General features: G+C 48.5%; 1 protein-coding gene across 4 annotated transcripts in view; it reads right to left on the bottom strand.

Annotated features, from left to right (window-relative positions):
• Positions 1 to 19195, bottom strand: part of Sema2a (Semaphorin 2a) — a 436386-nt gene that overhangs the window by 70902 nt on the left and 346289 nt on the right. The window contains exon 1 of one of the 4 annotated variants that reach the window (XM_076893251.1): positions 15079 to 15447. The exons of the other annotated variants lie outside the window; for them this stretch is intronic. Within the exon in view, the coding sequence (XP_076749366.1) occupies positions 15079 to 15124 (46 nt within the window). The 5' untranslated portion in view covers positions 15125 to 15447. Of the gene's footprint in view, positions 1 to 15078; positions 15448 to 19195 lie in introns of those variants that run through there. 4 annotated transcript variants of the gene reach the window in all.

The raw sequence follows: 19195 nt of genomic DNA, 5'->3' as shown, positions 1-19195 counted from the left end.
TTTCAAAACGCCAATATCTTATAACGTACCTTTCGCACGTACGCTTTACCATCCAACCGGCAACGATCCTCGAAAATTGCAACACCGGAGCCGTCATAAACACATTCTGTACCGACCCGATTCCACCGTCTACCCATCGCCCGGCAACTTTTCTAATAACCCGCGCGAATACATCACGCGTGCCTAAACATCGGGCAAATTTGCCAACTTCCGATATTGTTTCGCATAATTCACGGGCAGAGGCACAGAAGGGCCAGAGAGCGTCGCGGCGAATCGAGCGTGGAGGCCTCGATGGAACGAATGGCGTCTTGCGGAACGTAGGACGCGGAATCGCGGCGACTACCGCCGCTGGAGACGACGATAAATCCCGTGGAACGATTAATTAAGCAGAAGCCGAAGCCCTTGGCGCGTCGCGACGGTTAAAGTATGTCGTCCCACTTTTCGTAATGCCGGAAATAATTCAGGAGAACGGTTTGGGATTTAGCTCCACGTATAGTTCTCTCAGACTTCCGCGGCGCATAGGCGTACGCCTTTAGAGCAGCGTTCGCCAAATGCATTGGTCGCTGAAGAATATTTCTTCTTCGTCGCCTCTCTGTACCAACGAGATCAAATTGAAAGCGTAATAGTATAGAAAGTAGACGAAATTGTATCTGGAGGGGTAAGTCTTCAAATAAATAAATTATAAGTCTACTTCTCTAATATAAATTCATTTCTTGGTGTACATGGCAGTTCTTTTAACTTGGACCAGTGCTTCGTCTATACATAAGCACCAAATTGCGTCTGGTATGTACAAATCAATGGCCCAAGAGGAGAGTTCCACGTATAGGACGATCGTTAACTATCGAACATTAAGGGAGAACCGAAAAGCAACGAAGAAGAAACGATCTTTATCGAGCGTTACGTTTGGTCTCTGGCGCAGCTCGACCCTTCGCGTTCCTCTCTATTTATCCGGTTTTTATCCTCTCTCCTCCGTGGCGGCGGCTGCCCGCGAGAGACTGCGGCCTGCAACTGCGGATGCAGCTGCAACGGGCCACCCCCTCTGTCGCATATTTCAAGCTGATTCGCGGCCGACCGGGAACGTCGCTATTTCACCGTGTACAAAATACAATGCGGCCCCGAGGAAGACTTGCCTAATATTTCGCCAGGAGAGCTGCTCTCTTTGTCCGTTTGTTCGCCACTGCCGTTACGACCACCGCCAACCCACCCCTGCTCGCGTTCGGCGGTCGTACCGATTTCACGTGAGCACTCGTGAAACGGAGAAACAAATTCAGGTGGTTTCATAAGGGTAATGGATGCCCTCGACGATGTTTACAAGGATTTTATACGTTGGATCGGAAGCTTATGCGGGTACGCGGAGGGAGGTCAGTAGGACGAGCAAGATGCAAGCGTTAGAAACGTGATAGAGGGATGAAATTACTAATAATAGTAATTCTAGTCATTCGTACAAATTTTTGCAAATAAGATCGCTCCTTGTCACAGTGTCCCACTGCTATTAAAATATTTACAGACATTTCATCGAAAATTCTCAACCCTCCTGATAACCTCAGCTCGACGTCAGCTCGACGACACCGATCCACGTCTTGTCAACCCCGATTCATCCCCCGGCACTTAATATCCCGCGCACATTAAACGATACTCCGTACACCAGCATCGTTCCTCAGCACGGTGAAGTATAATTTCAACCGAATCGTGTTTCCACCCCCTCGTGCTGGCCCTCGCCAAGACTCGCAGGAGAGATCCTCGCCGCGGCTAGAAGCAACGCGATGCAAGGCGTACAAGCTCGAACGAATAAACAGTAATTTAACCCCTTATTAAATTCAAATTAGAGCATAGCCAGGGGTGAACTGTTACGCCCGGCTATGCGGCTCCTCGGTCCTCGGGGTAACCCGCTTTCTGGCCTGCACCGCAATCCATCAACTTCTGGCAAGTTTACATCGCGCGTCAAGATTCCCCCGCGGCGGCTGCCAGCGTCGATCAGATAAAACGTAAGCGGCGCGCTGAATATGCATGCCTTTTTCGGCTTTTAATATCGTTAACCGATATATCACAAGATTGCCGGTTATCTAACTGGCCGCGGAATATCGTCTATCGATTCGCGAGCTGTCGAAAGATCATCGATCACCATCGGATAGATTCGACTGCGAGACGCCCTCCGCATTTAGCAACAAGCGGGCCATTCTCGAAGTCCAGTCTGTAAATTTCATTCGATCCGATCGATTATGTTTGATGATATTAATGAGACATTATGAATCGAAATAAAACGAGTTGGAGGAATAATTGAATTGCGATCGAAGTTTCGTTTTCGAGAGAAACACGGCCATCCTCGTTGGGTGGTGCCCACAAATGTTCCAAGTTTCAGTGCTTCTGAATATACAGAAGTGGCTGACGCAAACGGTACGTTAATTGAAGTGCCGTTCACGTGACAAGAATACGGCGTACAAGTGAGTTACGAGTCAATAGAGTCGCGAAACGTATAGCAAAGGTGGTTAATTGATTACACGCGACAGGAGACGATAATTCCGCGATAAATCAGAAACTAATCGCGGTAACTATCGCGCATGCAACCTCACGGAACAATAATAATTATGTCCCGAATATGGTAATAAAATTAACGGCGTGACTCGCGATCTTTACGATACTAAATGCTTCTCTGCATAACAATATACACTGTATTCCGCAAAAACTGTGAACCGCCCGAAAAACGTTAATCGAGCAACAAAACCTCTCGCGTACCAAGTACGAAGCCAGAAGATGTTCCAAAGTATCCTAAACCCGCGCGGAGAATCCTGGAGATCCAGTAAATGGGAATAATCCCGAGGAACGAGCCAATCTCATAATTGTCCGGCATAATTGCATATGCGCGAGACAGTCCAGCGGCTTCCGCCGGCGTTTACACGTGCATATATAATTTTCTCGTGGTGTTTCCTTCGGTGGCGTGCAGAATTTACATCTCGTCAAGTCTGTCGTGCTTGCAGTGAACAAAAGGAGGTACGGGGAATAAAAAGAGAGAGAGAGAAAAAAAAAAGAAAAATTCCCACTCCGTCGTTCGCTCTCGGCTCGCAATACGCGCCGACCGGCTGTTACATCTGCGCGCACACACACACACACCCGTGCCACCGTGGAATCCCACGAGGATAGCCCCGCGCGGATGTTCCTGCACGGCCCTCGGCCATCTTTATTCCAGGACGGACAGGTCGAGAGGGTAGGCATCGGACCGTGGTAACTGGCAGCCCTAGAGGGAGCCGTTAAACCTCGTCCCTGGCCGGTGTACCACCTAGCCACCGTTTTCCTTCTGATATACAACCCTGCACCGCTCGGCTCGGGCTCTGCTCGACCGCTCCGCTGATTCCGACACGAACTTCGGTTCGCGGCGGATCGCTTGTTTCATCCCCCGCGCGCGCGCGCGCCACCCAACGGGAACGCATCGGCGAAAACTCCAATGGGAAGGAAAGGTCGAGGCCGCCGGAGGGGGCACGGAACTCCGCCACCTGTCTTCGTCGGTGAAATACGCTCGAAAATCTACTACTTTTCCACCGTGGTGCCTCCCGGCTTTCTGTACAGGCTGATAGAGCCGCGTACGAGGTGTCTGAACGGACGAAATCTCTGGTTCGACGAAGCGTTCCGTTGGTTTCGTATGGGAGTATGAAGAAAGGGTAGATTTGTTAAGGGGTGGAATTTATGTAGGAGAGTAGGTGGCGATTGTGTTTAGTCGAGGGTGATGTTTGTTGTATGTTTGGGATGAATTTCATTATGTTCTGATATTAAGATCTTTGGAATTGTGAGAAGTGGGTCTTAAGTCAGGACCAAGTGGTAGCAACGATAATAGTTCGGACCAAAGACTAAGCTATCCGTGTTTCCTCGATATCTAGTCGTTCTGTGGATTGTCAATAAGGGAGCAGGTATTTCAGTCCTCTAGATCTATGGATACACGTTTGCAGTGCCAGAGCTTCGTTAACGTTGTAAGCCATTGGTAGTCAAAGCGGGAATACCCCTCGATCGCTCGTAAGTCCCGGATAACACGCGCGGTGAAAGCGTCGAACGCGAATCGCTTGTTTCTGGGTAGAAGTGGTGGGCGTAATTCTTTTGAATACGTCAACGGGTATATTCGATCCGAGTTTCACGCTGGATGTCTGCCGTTCCCGGCAGCTCGGTATTCCGTGCACAGAATCCAATAGCAGACACTTGACTCGCGAATATTCCGCGCTCGTGCACGGCCTTCTACTAGACGAACCCTAGATCGACCCAACTGGGGCATAAATCATGGGTCAACGAACAAATATGTATGCAACACGTCCGCGTAAAAAGGAAACGAGAACGCGAACGCCACGTGTGGAGAATAGATCCGCGAGCGTTCGACTGTTATCAGACTGCTCGTAGTTCGAGTTTCTATGTTAACGTTGTGTTTCGTCTGGTTCAGACTGGTCCCGGCTCGCGCGCTTATTTTGAGAGCGTTGTTTGGTCTGAACGACGGCCACGCCAGCCTTGGATCAAACAATTTCTGGGTCAGAATGTATGAATATAAACCGCGCGGAGTTCGTACAGTTTCAACTTATTTCGAAAACTGTTTCACTCGCATAATTTCCAGTTTACATTAATAATCTTGCGGATAAACTTAATACGGCAATCGAGTGCGATAATTCATTGCGAAACAAGAGCGGGAGTTCTTTGAAAGCACGTGTCATAAAGTTTCGAGTACGCACGTGGACGATTCAAAGGAAATCGAGCAAATTCGATTCCTCTACGTGTACGATCCTATGAAATCTCTTCGCGCGGCTGTTTCAAAGACGAATATACAAGGGATAAAACAAATATCGGTGTTGCAAATCGGCGAATCCCACTGTAACCACCAACGAATGATCAAACTCGGCAGGCAAATCTCGCAGAAACCCAGTTCCACCAAAAAACCCCGGGAAACCGTAGCTATCTAATCGAGGCATGGGAGATAAAAAGCCATGCATAGGCGAGTGGACAGATAAGCGAACGGACGGCACCGGTGCGGCTTATCTATCCGGTCGGGATGATCTCCTGTAGCCTAGCAGCCGCTCGAAAGGAAGTTCGGTTCTCTTCCTGACCAACCCACCCTTCCTCCCTGCACCGCCACCCTCTTCCCGCAGGCCGCAACTCGAAAGATCAGCCCTCTCTTTGCTCGCGATATATCAAGACAGTTATCACTGGAATGAGATCATTTATTACATTAAGACGACGTCGCGGCGTCGAGAGCATCGCGCGAACGGAAAACTGGGGTCGAGCGTTGGTATATTGGAACTCGCAGATAAGAAGAGAAAGGCCGGTTTCTCCGCGCCCCTGTGGCTGTTGCGGGTCTTCCGCTTTCGCGCGACCTATCCTCCGCTCGTCCTCTGACGCTTCCGTCTCTCGCCCTCCACTGTTGCTCGAGAGTCGTCCGAACGTCTGCGCAACCATCGACGTCACCACACCCACCTTCCTCCCTTCGCTGCCTTTATCGCGCTCGCTCTTCGTCGCTTCGCACTCTGCTGCTCTCCCATCTCTCGTTACTGTCCCTTTTCGTTGCGTACCCCATACAGAGAGAGCCCTACTACCGATGCCTCTCTCGCGTCCCGGACGCGCTCTTTAAGCTTAATTGCCGGTATTTATCAAACGGCGAAATAAATAAGCTGCTTACATTTCTTTGACGACGAGGAGTGCTCGGGCGAGCGAACGCTTATTTAGCGAGGGCGATAAGTACATTAGACTTTCGCCGTTTATTAAGGATGAAGAGGGCCGGCGGGCGAGAGAGGTGGATCTCGGTTAATCAGCTCGAACACCTACGCGCGCGTATCCGCACGAGGGACCCCTGCAAGAGGAGGGTGTAGGTGCGCACGCGATCACGTCGCTCGGATTTTTCCACTCTGCGGCAGTGGTTTTTCGTCTTTGTGGCGGTTTACGGATTATCGGAAAATCGTTAGACACGGGTGCTCGTGTTTTCCGCTGTCTTTAACGTGCTTTTTTGATGTGGCGCGAGATACAATCTTCCGTGAGCAAAATAGAAAAAAAAAGTGAAATCCGTTAACAGAGGCGGCAGTGCCGTTCCGTAGTAACCTCCCGAGTGCTGTTGGTATGCTGTTCCTTTCACTGATCGAACGTTTAGTATTTGCGTAGCGGTGTATAAAATAAAGTATTTTATTTTCTCTTCTTTTCTCTCTTCTCTTTTCAGATCCTATCTAATCACAACATCGAGGAACCGAATTAAATCTAATGCACACAACTGGAGTAACTTCAACCCTCGGAGGACCCCTGTAACCCTCATTAACCTTCTCAAGGGAGACCGTACAAAGGAAAACCCAGGATTTAATCCAAAATAATCCAGGCTGATTCTGAGGCAAGACCATTCCTTCTTAGATCGAATTCAAAGCGAGCTGACGGAAGAACGAACCGACTCGTATTCCAGACCCGTTCTCGCGTACCATATATACGAGAGGCCGCTCCAAGTCGGGGGTGCTACGATACCAGCTATGCTCTCTCGTCCGCGTACTAAACGACGCACTAAATCGCGGTGAACGAGGGCCCTGGGCTTGGTTTTCACAAAAGCCAGCCAACGCCATTCATACCGGCGCGTCGTCGAGCGCCCAAAATCGAACGTTCAACCTGTTCGCGCGGCTCGCGTAACGGGAAACTTCCCCACGAGCGGATCAGAGGGTGGTGTTCTCGTAGACACTGGTACGCACACACGCGTGCAAGAAAATCGTGCATTGTACAGCGTAAGAAGCCATGGATCCTGAGAGCGTGTCCCGTCCAACCGTGGACCTCTCCATCTTTCTCCCACCGTGTATAGCTAAGCAATCTCCCTACCCCCATTTCTCTCTCTCTCTCTCTCTCCCTTCTCGTCCGTCGAAGCAGGCGGCCCGTGAACGAACTGCAAGGGTGTAAATCTGAAAGTTGGCTAAACTGTCTACTCTCCCCGGGTCGAGCCGGGTTTTGCACCCTCGTCTACCTTCTTCCTGTCCCTATTCACCGCCGTTTGCCCCTGAGGCGTCGCCACGATGTTCCTGCGTCCTCGTTCTCCCTCTCGCTCGTCGCCTGCGACCCCGGTTGTCTCGAGAGCTGGAGGCGAACAAACGCGAAAAGAGGCGGAGAGGGAAACGAAGCCTGTTCGAGGAGGGGGCGAGCGAAGTAAGAGAAACGACGGGGAAATTGGAACTTTTTATTACCGCTTCGTTTCCAATTTTACACGGAATCGCGTCTGAACCCCGGTGAACAAGCCAGGCCCCCCCATTCATCGCGTTCCCTAACGCGATTCCGTGGCGAGCGTTGTGCATCGATGCCCCGACGTCGGCCGAGCGAAATAAGCCGCGACTGGCGAGGAGTGATTGCCGGAGATCTCCGCTGGTTCTCGAGGGTAACCATTACGCGTTCCCCTGCGATCCTTCTCGGGTTTGGGACGAAAAGAAACAGAGATCGTTTCGATACGCGGGAAAAGAGAAAGAGTGAAAATGTTGCGCAGGAACGGAAATACGATAATCAAGTAGAATGGAGGCGACGCGTCTGACTGTAGACGCGGCTACGCTACTTAGAGTGAAATGAATTTCTACGCGGACGTGCACGTTGTACCTGGACAAATGAGAAACAAAATTGAAACGATATTAACATCGCTAGGCAATATTAATCGAATTGCTTTGCGTAACGGCAACGCGACAGAATGAGCAAGTCCTCTGATGTTTGCAATGTAAACGTATGCAACGATTACCTCAATCGGTTCATTTTAATATAAAACGATTTCCGTTCGTATAATATTACAGGAACGATAATAGTATGCATACGTGAGCAGAATTTCCATATCTCATACGGTGTTATAAAATGAATATTATTCCGAATTGGCATTATTAAAAATCGTGTATGCAAAAATCAGTATTCCCGTTGCAATTTTTAACGCGCGCGTATATACGTACAGATAAATCCAGATATGATTACTTGAAAATGTGACGATTACATTTTAAATTACCGTGTTTAATTATCAATCCGTTGCTAGACGGCGATTTTATTGTGAAACAATTAAGCGGATATTCTTCGTACCTTTGTACGCAATCAATAAAGCTCATCGATCTCTGAGAGGTAGTCTCCAGATATAAACTTGAAGATAAAACATTCAATCTCAACAACCAACAAATGACAAACATCGCGGTAATCACGGTATTCGATCAAACGAATTCAATCAGAAGTGTATGTTTCACAACCGCAATTTCCACGCCCGTCCAGAAAAGAAGAAAACGACATGAAAAGCGAGCGAAAAGAACTTGCAGCACCCTCAAAGACCGAATATCCGACTTTCGCGAACCACTCGACTGCTTCCCCACCACCACCGGGAACAATCCCTCTCAGCAAGCACCCTCATCGACCGGGTCTAGTCGCGATCGAGGATCGCGACTTCCCAGAAGCTTTCCTCCCGGACGCATCGCAAGCGGCGGGGCTAGCGCGCCACCGCGTCTGCGAAGTTTAATTATCCCGGCCGCAGGTGAGGGTACCATGGATCCACTTACAGCACTGGCCAGGTTACGATTGAGCAATTATACTTCTGCCAACCCAGAGCCGTGCATACGTATTGGGCTACGGACGAACGGATATATCCAAATCCACACCTGCTAAACCGTTCTCCCTCTCTCTGTGTTTGTCCAATATCCATGTTACCAGAAAAATTAGCACGCCACTACGACAATTGCCTACGAAGACGCGTTCAAACTTTGTACAACGTTAAATCTAACGCTTGAAGGTAGTTCCTGGTTTTAAATCTGAGATTCCATCCAATTACAGGGTTCGTTCGTCACGTCTTTTTAGAGCGAATCACTAGATACGCTCGACGCTAGACACCGACAAGGGGTCGAGGATCGAGATTCCTCACTACGAGCACTCCGGCCAACTAATTCGCTTGAATTTTGATTTTCAATAAGAGACAGAGCAGACAGGCCCGGGATAGTTATGCACGTACACGCGAACACAGCCGTGGGAACGCGGGATGGGTAGCCGGCTCGTCTGCGAAGGAGGAGAGAGACAGGAAAGCCTGCGGTACCAAAATGGAGGGAGTTAGAGGGCCAGTGGCGGAGACGCGCGTTGGGATTTAGCTTCCGTGTACAGCTGTACCGTGCCGGGGGTTTGAATATGCATGATGCATGGGCATTAAAGCCTGCCTTCCTCCTCCGTCCACCAACCCCCGCGCCACGTATGCAAATAGCAGGCCACCGCCGGTACCGGTTCCGCCACCTCGAACGCCGCAGCCATGCCAGCACACGCTCGCCTGCCGATACGCGCGAAACGCGGAACTGCGTGCGCGTGAATTTTTTCCTCCGATTTCCCTCTTCCACTTCTATTATTTTTTGTTCCCTCTCCTTTGGCTTTCGCTTCCTCTTTCACCCGCCCTTCTCCCATTGATTTTGTCATTTAATTCTGTTGCGCGGCGTTTTTGGGTCGCGAAGCGCCGGGGCGAGGGCCAAGCGGCCGTTCGATGATCGCGCGACAACGAGGGCGTGCTTTTTTACTTTTCTCCTTTTTTCTATCGTATTTTCTGACGAGTGCAGAAATCCACTGGGACCGCGCAAAAAGGGGATATAAATTAATAACGCCGTCCTACGCGAATTATCGCGGCGTGAATTATCACCGGGTCGAACTTCAACCCGGGGTTACTCGCGCCGCTAGGGGATGCTTTTTTAATTAACCGTAGGTTTCGAGGCGTTTGCGAGAGCGCAAGTAATTGTAATTAGAAATATTAGTTGAGAGCTGAAAGAGGGTCGTCGGATGTTGAGGTTTTACGCTGGGCTCTCCTTTGATCATTTTTTGCTACGTCGCGATGGCTGAGGACGATAATTAGATTGTGTACTACTTCCCACTCGTTACAGTGCAATATATAGTCAGTTTAAATTCCTTGAAATTATTGTTATACGAATTTCACGTCTCTTTCTTGAATTTTTTGACACGTCTGATCGTACCAATAATTTCTATGAAAGTTACAACTATGTTCTGAAGGGAAACACATCGATGTTTCGTCGCGTTACATAGTTTCAAGTGGAGTTGGCGAACATTTCGCTTTTCAATCAGCGTGGACATTTTCCAGGGATAGAATGGGAAATTTATTGCCGCGGGGTGAAACTAGAACGCGGGTCCAATAATAATTTCGCGGCGTCGACGTTATTATCTGCCTTGACCAGAATTTCGCGCTAATAGATCGCCGTTAAATCGACGATCAAACGGCATTGTTTGCGGTGTTCGATCGCGTTCCGGTACACTTGTTCCGCGCGTTACAATATTTCCCGGGATTATGTTCGGCTGCGGAAAACGCGGGCCGCTTAAATCCCGCCTGTTGACCGTCCGTTTGAGCCGTGTTTTACGTGACAGCGTTTTCTATAAATTTGACCCGTAAGCGAAATAAACGCAACGTCGATTCTGGTTAAGTTGACGCGCGAAACGTTTCGAGAATGGCTTACTTTATTACTCCGGAACGTATCCACGATCTACGCGCGATCATCTTTATGATCGAGGGGGTCGATTAGACGAATAAATTCCGCTCGAAAATTTCCTCTCTCGAAGCATCTCTGCGAGAACGATCCGTTACAGGTTAAATCACAATAATCTGCAAAGTATGGCCTAAAAGGGCGAAACGATAGCCTCGGCTATATAATAAACGCGGCCCCCGCGAAACACGACGCCAGCTGAGTCGACCTTAGCCAGAGGGGTGAAGCACCGTGATTCGTGAGTCCCGGTGCAATTTGCGGTTAATTTCGGCGAAAGCAAATAATTCGTCCGGGGCAAAAGGGCCACGTAAGAAGCTGCGTAATTGCTCGCAATCACGCCAACTGGTCTGAGGAATTCGAATCAGCCACTGATATATATTCGACAGGTGGAGGAAGTTCGTCTTTCGAACGATAATAGAAGAGGAGCAGGAAGGAGAACGAAAAATAAGAAGAAAAAGGAATGAGAAAAAAGGGAAGGAAGTGGAGGAAAAGGAAGGAGAAAACGAAGAAAATAGCCGACAAGCGGAGAGCTCGCCTCTCTCCCTGGTGCAATTATCTCATTTGCCAGCCAGTAATTGAACACGGAAAGAAAATGGCGATCGACGCATCGAAACGTGCTTCCTGAAATTAATTGACGGCCGCCTATGCCCGTGATCGGGCACGATAAAATAACGCCGCAGCGGTATAATTGGACGAGAAGACTCGTTCGATTATTAATTCCTGCAACACGCTGGGAGCAACGTTGACGTATAGTCCACACAAACGCGCGAGCGCGCGCACGCACTCGCATTCAGGGGGGAAAAACGCGCGCGAGCCGCGCTCGACGAATTCAACTACGAGTGCCATCGCTTTCAAGCGATTATGCGACTCGCCGATCGATGGTACCAAAACGTTCCATCGCGACGCGGTGACAACGCGCTAATTGGCTCGTTATCGATGCGCGCGACCGTAGAAACCAACGCGCGACACTATACGCGGCCGCGCAAATAATTTATTACGAGTCTATGATGCGACCGTGATTGCGATATAATGTTGATAATCACCGGTTGATTATACGCGCTACTATCGGCAGCTTGTTTGTTGGGCGATTTTCAAGTCTCGGATACGCCGATGCGTACAGTAGTTCGGTTTCGTGACGTAGTAAACACGCTTGTGTACTTTGGAGCGCTAATTTCACTGATACCGTCGACGCTAAACTATGAATAGTGTACTTTTAATCCACCCTGCGCGTTACGACGAATCCTGTGCAAATTTCTTGTCCCGCATAAATCAATAATAAAATCATCGCGACCAATTGATCGGGGCCGCTTCGAACGGATGCGACGCGTGTCTGACGCAACACGGGCATCATCTACTTAAACTGCAGTTTCAATCCACGAGTCCATAAAGCTCGCCCATTGAAACGATACAGAGGTACCGAGGAACAACACGGCAAACTATCTTATCGTCGTCGCGAGACGTAAATCGTGGTGGCCATCGTGTTACGCGTACGATTATCCGTTAGACAAGAAGATACGAAAGCCATTGACGCGACGATGTAAGAATGGCACTTTCAGACACGCCAGCGAGTCGATCAGAGGTAAAAAAGAAACAGAACCTGGCGTATCGTCGCGCACGATTATTGTCCTTCTACGTCGATGGAACGGGGCCCGTGGACACGAGGGTGAACGTCGAGCGGGTGGGCGGCGTGGGTTGCACATGGTGTGCATGGATATCAGACGCACGTGTTTACCAGCTCGGCGTTTGTAATTACATTTCGGTTACACATAGAGGTGGCCGCTGATTTTGCGCTAGCGCCGAACAGGCATGAACATAATTCGACAAAACGGATATTGATATCGCGGCGGCACCGCTGCGCCTGACAAATGATCGTGCCGGTGTTGTACGGACGCGAGACAAATTCGAAATCGCGACCAGCGCTGCGCTCCGGTTGTTTCTGACCCGCCAAATGGACAACAAGGAACAAGCGACGTTTCGAGGGTGTCTCTTTCGTTCCTCTCGACGGTGAATCGAAAGTGGTTGATATTAGAATCGTAAGAACGTGGACAATCTTCAAAAGGTTATCTGATTGTGAAAAAATCGTTGGTGTACCAAAGAAACTGAGTGATTCGAAACGCGTACGTAAGATTCCACGGAAACAGCGACGAAACCAGCTCCACTTCGCGTTCCCGTTCGCTCGCCAAGTGTCGAGGAAGAAATTCGCGAATAAGCTCTCGACGACGGGAACTTAGCGTCCTGAGCAACGAGATCACAAAGCGGCTGCGGTGGCGGGGCAAATTACAGACGCCGCGCGGCGTAAGACGAGGGTGGATAACCGGGGATATTACCTTAATTAAAGGCTGGCAGTTCGATCTAAAAAACAATCGATACCGCTCAGCCACGGTGAGGCAATTACCTAATGCCAGACCAGTCCAGTCCAGAAGGTCTCGTCAGGTTTAATGAAACGCAACCCTGTCTAGCGTTTCGAAAACAAGCCTGGACTCCGTCCGCTCCACGCGCCGCGCACAAAATATGAGTAATAGGAGAGAGAGAGGCCCGGACGAGGGGGCGATTTGGTATTAGGATTTATTAGGGCCACTCACCCTCGCGGGTACGCAGCGCACGCTGCGAAACCCCGAGGAGAGGGTAAGACCTTATGATTTCTCCTGGGGACCCATACACACGACTTCGACTAATGCACCTGCTATCTGTACAACTTCGCAATTCTTTCCACTCGTGAGAGCCCTCCTTGCGAGAAAGCGTTCGTATATTTAGACCCAAGGAACCAGCGTAAAGGATGCCGTAACGACAGGGTTATTGAAATGTAAGGAACCGTGCGGTGTCGTAAAATGTGTCGACTATTTCCATCGCTGGCCCTCGAGCAAAAGGGATACGCTTCCTTTCGTAGAACAAGAATGCATTAGATTTTGAAAAGTTAGTCTCAAATCGAGCGATACGAAAGAGCAGCAAGCTTTCATACCCATTACGTCTGAACGCGAGGTGTCACGGATAGGCAGCCGCGCGAGTTTCGTGGACTCACCTGAAACATAAAAAAGGACAGATCAATTAGCGTGTTGTAGCGACGTGGTAACAAATTCGTGTCGAACGACAATATCAGATAAGAGTGCTTGTTATCATCCGAGGATATCGTAAACAGGCGTGTTTGCTGAAGGCTCGCCGGAGAGTGAAACGTGACATGCATGCCACTGAGGAGTGAAGGCTGGATTCACGAACGGGCTTAAATTTCCATTAGTTACACGACAATGCCGCGCAGACTACTCGGTACACATAAATGAGAGGGTCTAATGCGCTCACCGGGATTACCAAAAATACGACGCGGCCATGCTTGCGCGCGAATATTTTGCGTTCCAGCTGTTGCTACGCGAAAATACCCTCACCGTGAATGGAGACGGACGGTCAAAGAAAAATTGGATGCGTCGCGCTTGAATTTTTTTTTCAACTACTGCTAATTCCCCGTTTAAGTTTTTTCTAAATCATCCTACGTATTTCTCCGCTGTATCCAATTGTTGTATTTCGCATCAGCTCGTTTATCCGCGCCGAAATTATCCGATTAAACTTGGTTAAACAAGTTATTGGACAATATCGAGGATTGAACGGGGTTCGAGTTAGGGTCAGAGTCCCCAGCCGGAATCAAACCGATGTCAGCGTTGAATTGCATTGGCCGCTGTTCTATTGATTTACATCGCCTGGTACTTGCCAATAGTGGTATTGTACGACGATAATGATATCGCATCGAGTCACCTGTCGAGGAACCACATCCTCTCTGTCGATCATGTTAACATTCGAATCTTCAAGTTTCCGACAGTCGAAACGACGAGGCGGCGATTTCTTCTAAAATCTGTGGACCAACCCCTCGAAAGATGGAACAGGGAACAACGACTCGTTAAGTTTAATTGAAAAAAGGAATGGCGGATAATGCCGCGAAACGTCGCGACGAAATGTGGTCAGTTTACGAGGTGCTTACAGGTTGATGGTTTCGTTTGGTGAACGGGGAGCCGTGCAGGGGTTGCGACGCTTTCAGAGACGGAGGAGAAGGTCGTCAGCCGTACCTTCCGTCCGCGATAACCCCGGTGACATTAATTTCACCAATACCTTGGCGGTCGACTTGTTTCGAAAGTTTACGCCCGGTATTACAGTTATTACTCGCGAGCCAGGGGCTGGGGCCGGCTTCCTTCATTTTCCGCGATCGAGAACGCGCCGGCTAATCGAGCGCTGTTCCCATTCGCCGGTTACTACACCAGTTACCATTTGAATAAAACTCGATGAAAGCTCGTTGGATTTGCAATTAAAGCGACATGAATGCCGCGCGTTTAGAAGGCTGCGTATGACGCGCGTCAAAGTTCCTGGTTACCACCCTAAAGCTTTTGAAAAGAAAGGGAAACTTTCAGCGGTGCCGTGCTCCGATCGCTGAACTGGTAACCAGAGACACGAATACGACGGAACGAAGGAGTAAATAAATTAATTACATCGAAAGACTGGAGAGTTGAATTTTCGAAGACATCGATTTCACCAGCAAAAGTTTATCGCGGACAGTAGACGCGGGGGATGAACCTGGGGGAGGAACGCTCGAATGGAACCGGAATCCGCCTAACCGAAGGACCGTCAAAGTCCAAAGGCCACTTACCATCGGGACCCATCAATTTCTTCCGGGGCAAACTTGTATAACTCATCGGCGAGCGCCGCTTCTCTTTCTTCGTCCCCTGGCGCGGCTATAACGCATTGTTCCCCTTTTATTTCCCATAAAACTTCAAAAGCCCATCCAAACATATTACGATGTCCGAGGAATTCGTTAGTATCCACCCATCGACTGGGAAGACAGTCTGTGAATGGCAGTCGCGTAATATCGTACGGGAAATATTGGACGTAGGAATCGTCCCCGTGCGATATCCGTGCCGGCACGTGTCGCCATATGCGAGCACGCATCATCGTGCCAAGATGCAGGCGAACAGTGTTTACATAGTTTCGTGATGCGTTAGGCTGCAACCACACTGTAATTGTCAGAGTATATTGCAGCGATTATTATTGCTCGTCAAAGTGTCGTATATATAAAAATTATTTTGTAAACGTATTACATGTACAATTTACTAGATTGCAATGGTTAGAGAGGACGAATGAGGAAGAGCGACGGTTAAGAATTGCAGTTTTGTTAATAAAACATTTTCCTGTCTATGCACGGTGTTCTATGTGTGGCTGCAGCCTTAAACTGTCCCGGCACACATAGAAAGGTCAGAGTCCTTGCCGTGCTGCCCCAGCAAACAGAATATCGAGACAGCACGTGGCGCGGCACGCAACAAATAGCCTCGAAAGCAGGCATCATCCTCCTGGTACCAGCTACGCCTCGAGTGTGTGTATTCAACCCCTCCAAGCCGTTCTCCTACCCCGAGGAATCGGGCGCCGCGTGTCTCCGCTCAGGACCAAGCCTCGACGACTCCAAGGAGGAGCCAGTGGCTCAACCACGAGCAGGATCCACGCTTTATTTAAACGCGTGTCTATGGTTTATCGTTTGCCAAGTGTATCGACCCATTTGTCGAGTGGAAGGAGGAGTGGAATGCTTCTTTCCACCATAACAGCTGATGTATCCTCTCCATCGGTTCTTTTTTCCCTTCTTTCTCTTTAAGCTGCCTCTTTTTGGTCCTGTCATAGTTTCTGTTCAATCGTACCATTGTAATCACGTTTTTTGTGAAATGAAATTAATTACAACCGTGTCATTAGTTTAACGGAGTAAAATCGCTACCTTCGCAATTGCGCGAGATGAAATTTCTACCGTGAAAAGTATCTTCGAGTGCCAATTAGGGTTTCAGAGAAAATTACAATGACCGTTGTCATATCCGACACTTTTCCATGTGTGAATTTCATGAACGTTTCCCACGATTAACCTTAAATGCCAATTACATTGCTAATTTTCTTCGCTGTGTAGCCTGAAAATTGTTGGAAGGTTCGTGCCAGCTAAAAATAAAAGAGAGCAAAAGGGAAAAAGTTCGGACCGATATACATTACTCGACGTGACATAGACGCGAAATCTCCGTGTCCAACGTGTTTGACCCATTTTCCGAGGCAACGAATTACTGCCTCCGCGACAGACCGGGCACGGGTTTAGATATTTTTGGTCGAAAAAATTGCTTATCGATCCCTGAGTGCAAACGTGCCCATTAGAAGTATACATTACCAGTCGACGTTGTAATTTTTTAAAGCAATCCCAATGAATCGTCAGGTTTCTGTATTCTCGACACACTCGAGCGATTATCACTTTAGCGATTAAAAACTTTGCGAACATTCTATACTGTTTCTCTATTCCAACATTTTTTCTTTTACAACAAACTGCCACCCTTCCGCTGGATAATATGTTATCGTCGGTGTATTTATGCTCGCGTGTGCTTACATTAACGTACTGCAACAATACCGGTTTCCGGAACTAATGGGTGTACAATTTCAGCATTTCTGTGCCCGGTTACGCCAGGGCTCGTGGTCGGGTCGCGTTAACGAGGGTCTGAACCCGAGGGGGGTTGCCTTGCGTGGTGTCACCCTTATCTCGGTCGATGCCCCAATTTTCTCGGATTAAAATTGAAAAAAGAAGAGGAGAAAAGGAGAGGGAAAAAGAAAGCGAAAGAGAGAAAGGAAGGGAACGGAGGGTGGCTAGCGTGCTACCTGCATGACATCCACGCGCCCTTTTCATCCCGTTTTCGGTTCGCGTCGCATGCGAGCACAAAGGCAGCTTTCGAGGAAAAAAGCAATTCCAATATCTGGCACAAAAGAATTTTTTTTTCGGTGGGCACGGAATATCGATTCTTGAATATGTATCGGGAGCGAGTCGAATGGGAATAAATTGGAAGACGCGCTGTCTGCGGTGGAAAATAATTTTTACGGAACTTTCAGGGTAATTCCGTCAGAATGGTCTCCATTGACGCGTTCACGTCACTATGATTCTTGACCTTAATAGTTTCAAATTTAACGATAGCCTTGTAGAATGATTAGCAAGCGCTGCGACGATGGAGTTAGTTGGGAATTAAAAATACCACCCCCGTTTTCTACCAACAGGATAAAGCTGTAATTATTCCTTGGTGAAAATTTCATTTTATTGGAACCGAACAACAGAGTTAAACGCCAGGGTTTTTGTACAATAAAGGCTGACCTCGTTCTTGATTAATTTCGTCGACAAAAACAGGGAAACTAGTTTCGAACGCTGTATAGAACAGGAAGCGGGGGAGGAAGCGAGGACTTAAATGACAAGTACGGGAGCAACCAACGACTTAAAGTTTATAGTCGACAATGTCTTTTTACACGGCAACGGAATTCGCTATCGAGATGAAGCTCATTGCCGGAAAAATTAGCATTTACATCCCAATTTCAGCACGTTCGAGTTATAAGCTAATAAAGGTGCAATTAACAGTCCACGATGAAAAAAATTTTCTCATCGAAATAGAGAGTCGAACGTAACAAGAATAAAGTAACGATCGATTTTATAATTCTACTTTAGCACGGTACAATTTTTACAAATAAAGCAAAGATCAATTTTACTCCCTCGAAAACGATTAGAGACGAACGAAACAGACTCTTTGGGCACAAGAATATTCAAGCATAGAAACGTACTGGCAAAGAAATATCTGAAGCTGCAGGAAGGTGTCGAACACTCTGACCTGCACTTTTCTTCGTAACACTTCCTTCTTGGATCTGAGAAACTCAAAGAACGAAGAAAGCTAAGAAGAATCGGTTCAAGAAAAGATGTCGAAGAGAGCGGACATCGCAACCATCCGATTCGATTCACACACACTTCACCGTCGTATCGTACAACGCTGTGTTGTTAAGTACTGGAGAAATTTCTTGCGAATACGACGCACACGTCCACGATATTTCAACGCGAAGAAGAATTTTCTAAATTAACCAGCTATCAACGCAACTTCCACCACTTTCTATTATCCCGTCCCCTGGTAATAAAACTCGCGTTACCGAGCACGCGTCCTCCATCCGCCGGTTTCTTTTTAATCTTCCCCGAGGAACTCCTCAGTTGCGCGCGGCTGAGCAACTTTAAAGCCAATATATCGGGCGAAAGTTTACGGAATTTCTCGATCGCGTCGTCGCCGCCTAGCCGGGCGAGTGGCCCAATTTCACCACGGAACTTTAATGAAAAGAATTCCCTTCCCCGGCTCGCGGCCGGCCAGAGAAAGGGAGATCTTAGATGGAAGCGATCGCGATCGATCGTCGCAATAAACCGCCACCCACCCCGGTTGTTTCGTGGATCATCACGCAACGTGTTACAGCGCGCTCGCGCGCGGCAGCTCCTGGCGGACCGTCGAGGCGATGGAAGCTTTATCGGGAGGCCGACACGCGAGGTGTATATCGCCCTACACCATCGCCTTCCTATCAGTTATCACGTTGTAAACCTTATCTACCGCGCAACACAATACTCGCGCGGACGATCCGTAGCTACGCGCTCTGCGACTACGCCACCCCTTGTTAGGGGACGATTGTTCGGTAAAGCAGCGGGCTTCTGAAGTCTATGGATAGAAGTCTAGGATAGAGCGTATGGAATGAAGATGGATTTCGAATTTTCGGTTAAATTAAGTAGCTTTCTGTCGCGAGAATATGTTTTCTCGCGTTCTAATTGAATTTTAGATTAATAACGGGTATATGTGAAATGTTTGCGAGTTATTGTTATGTGAACTTGTTTTGACACTAATTAAGAAGAGGGAATGATATTCACGCACGTAATTAAACACTCGGTTTCTTCCGGAAAATTAATTTAG

This window comes from Xylocopa sonorina, chromosome 3 (assembly GCF_050948175.1).
Source record: "Xylocopa sonorina isolate GNS202 chromosome 3, iyXylSono1_principal, whole genome shotgun sequence".
Classification (NCBI taxonomy): Eukaryota; Metazoa; Arthropoda; class Insecta; order Hymenoptera; family Apidae; genus Xylocopa; species Xylocopa sonorina.
Note: the sequence above shows the minus strand (reverse complement) of the source record. Positions and strands in the feature narration are given on the sequence as shown.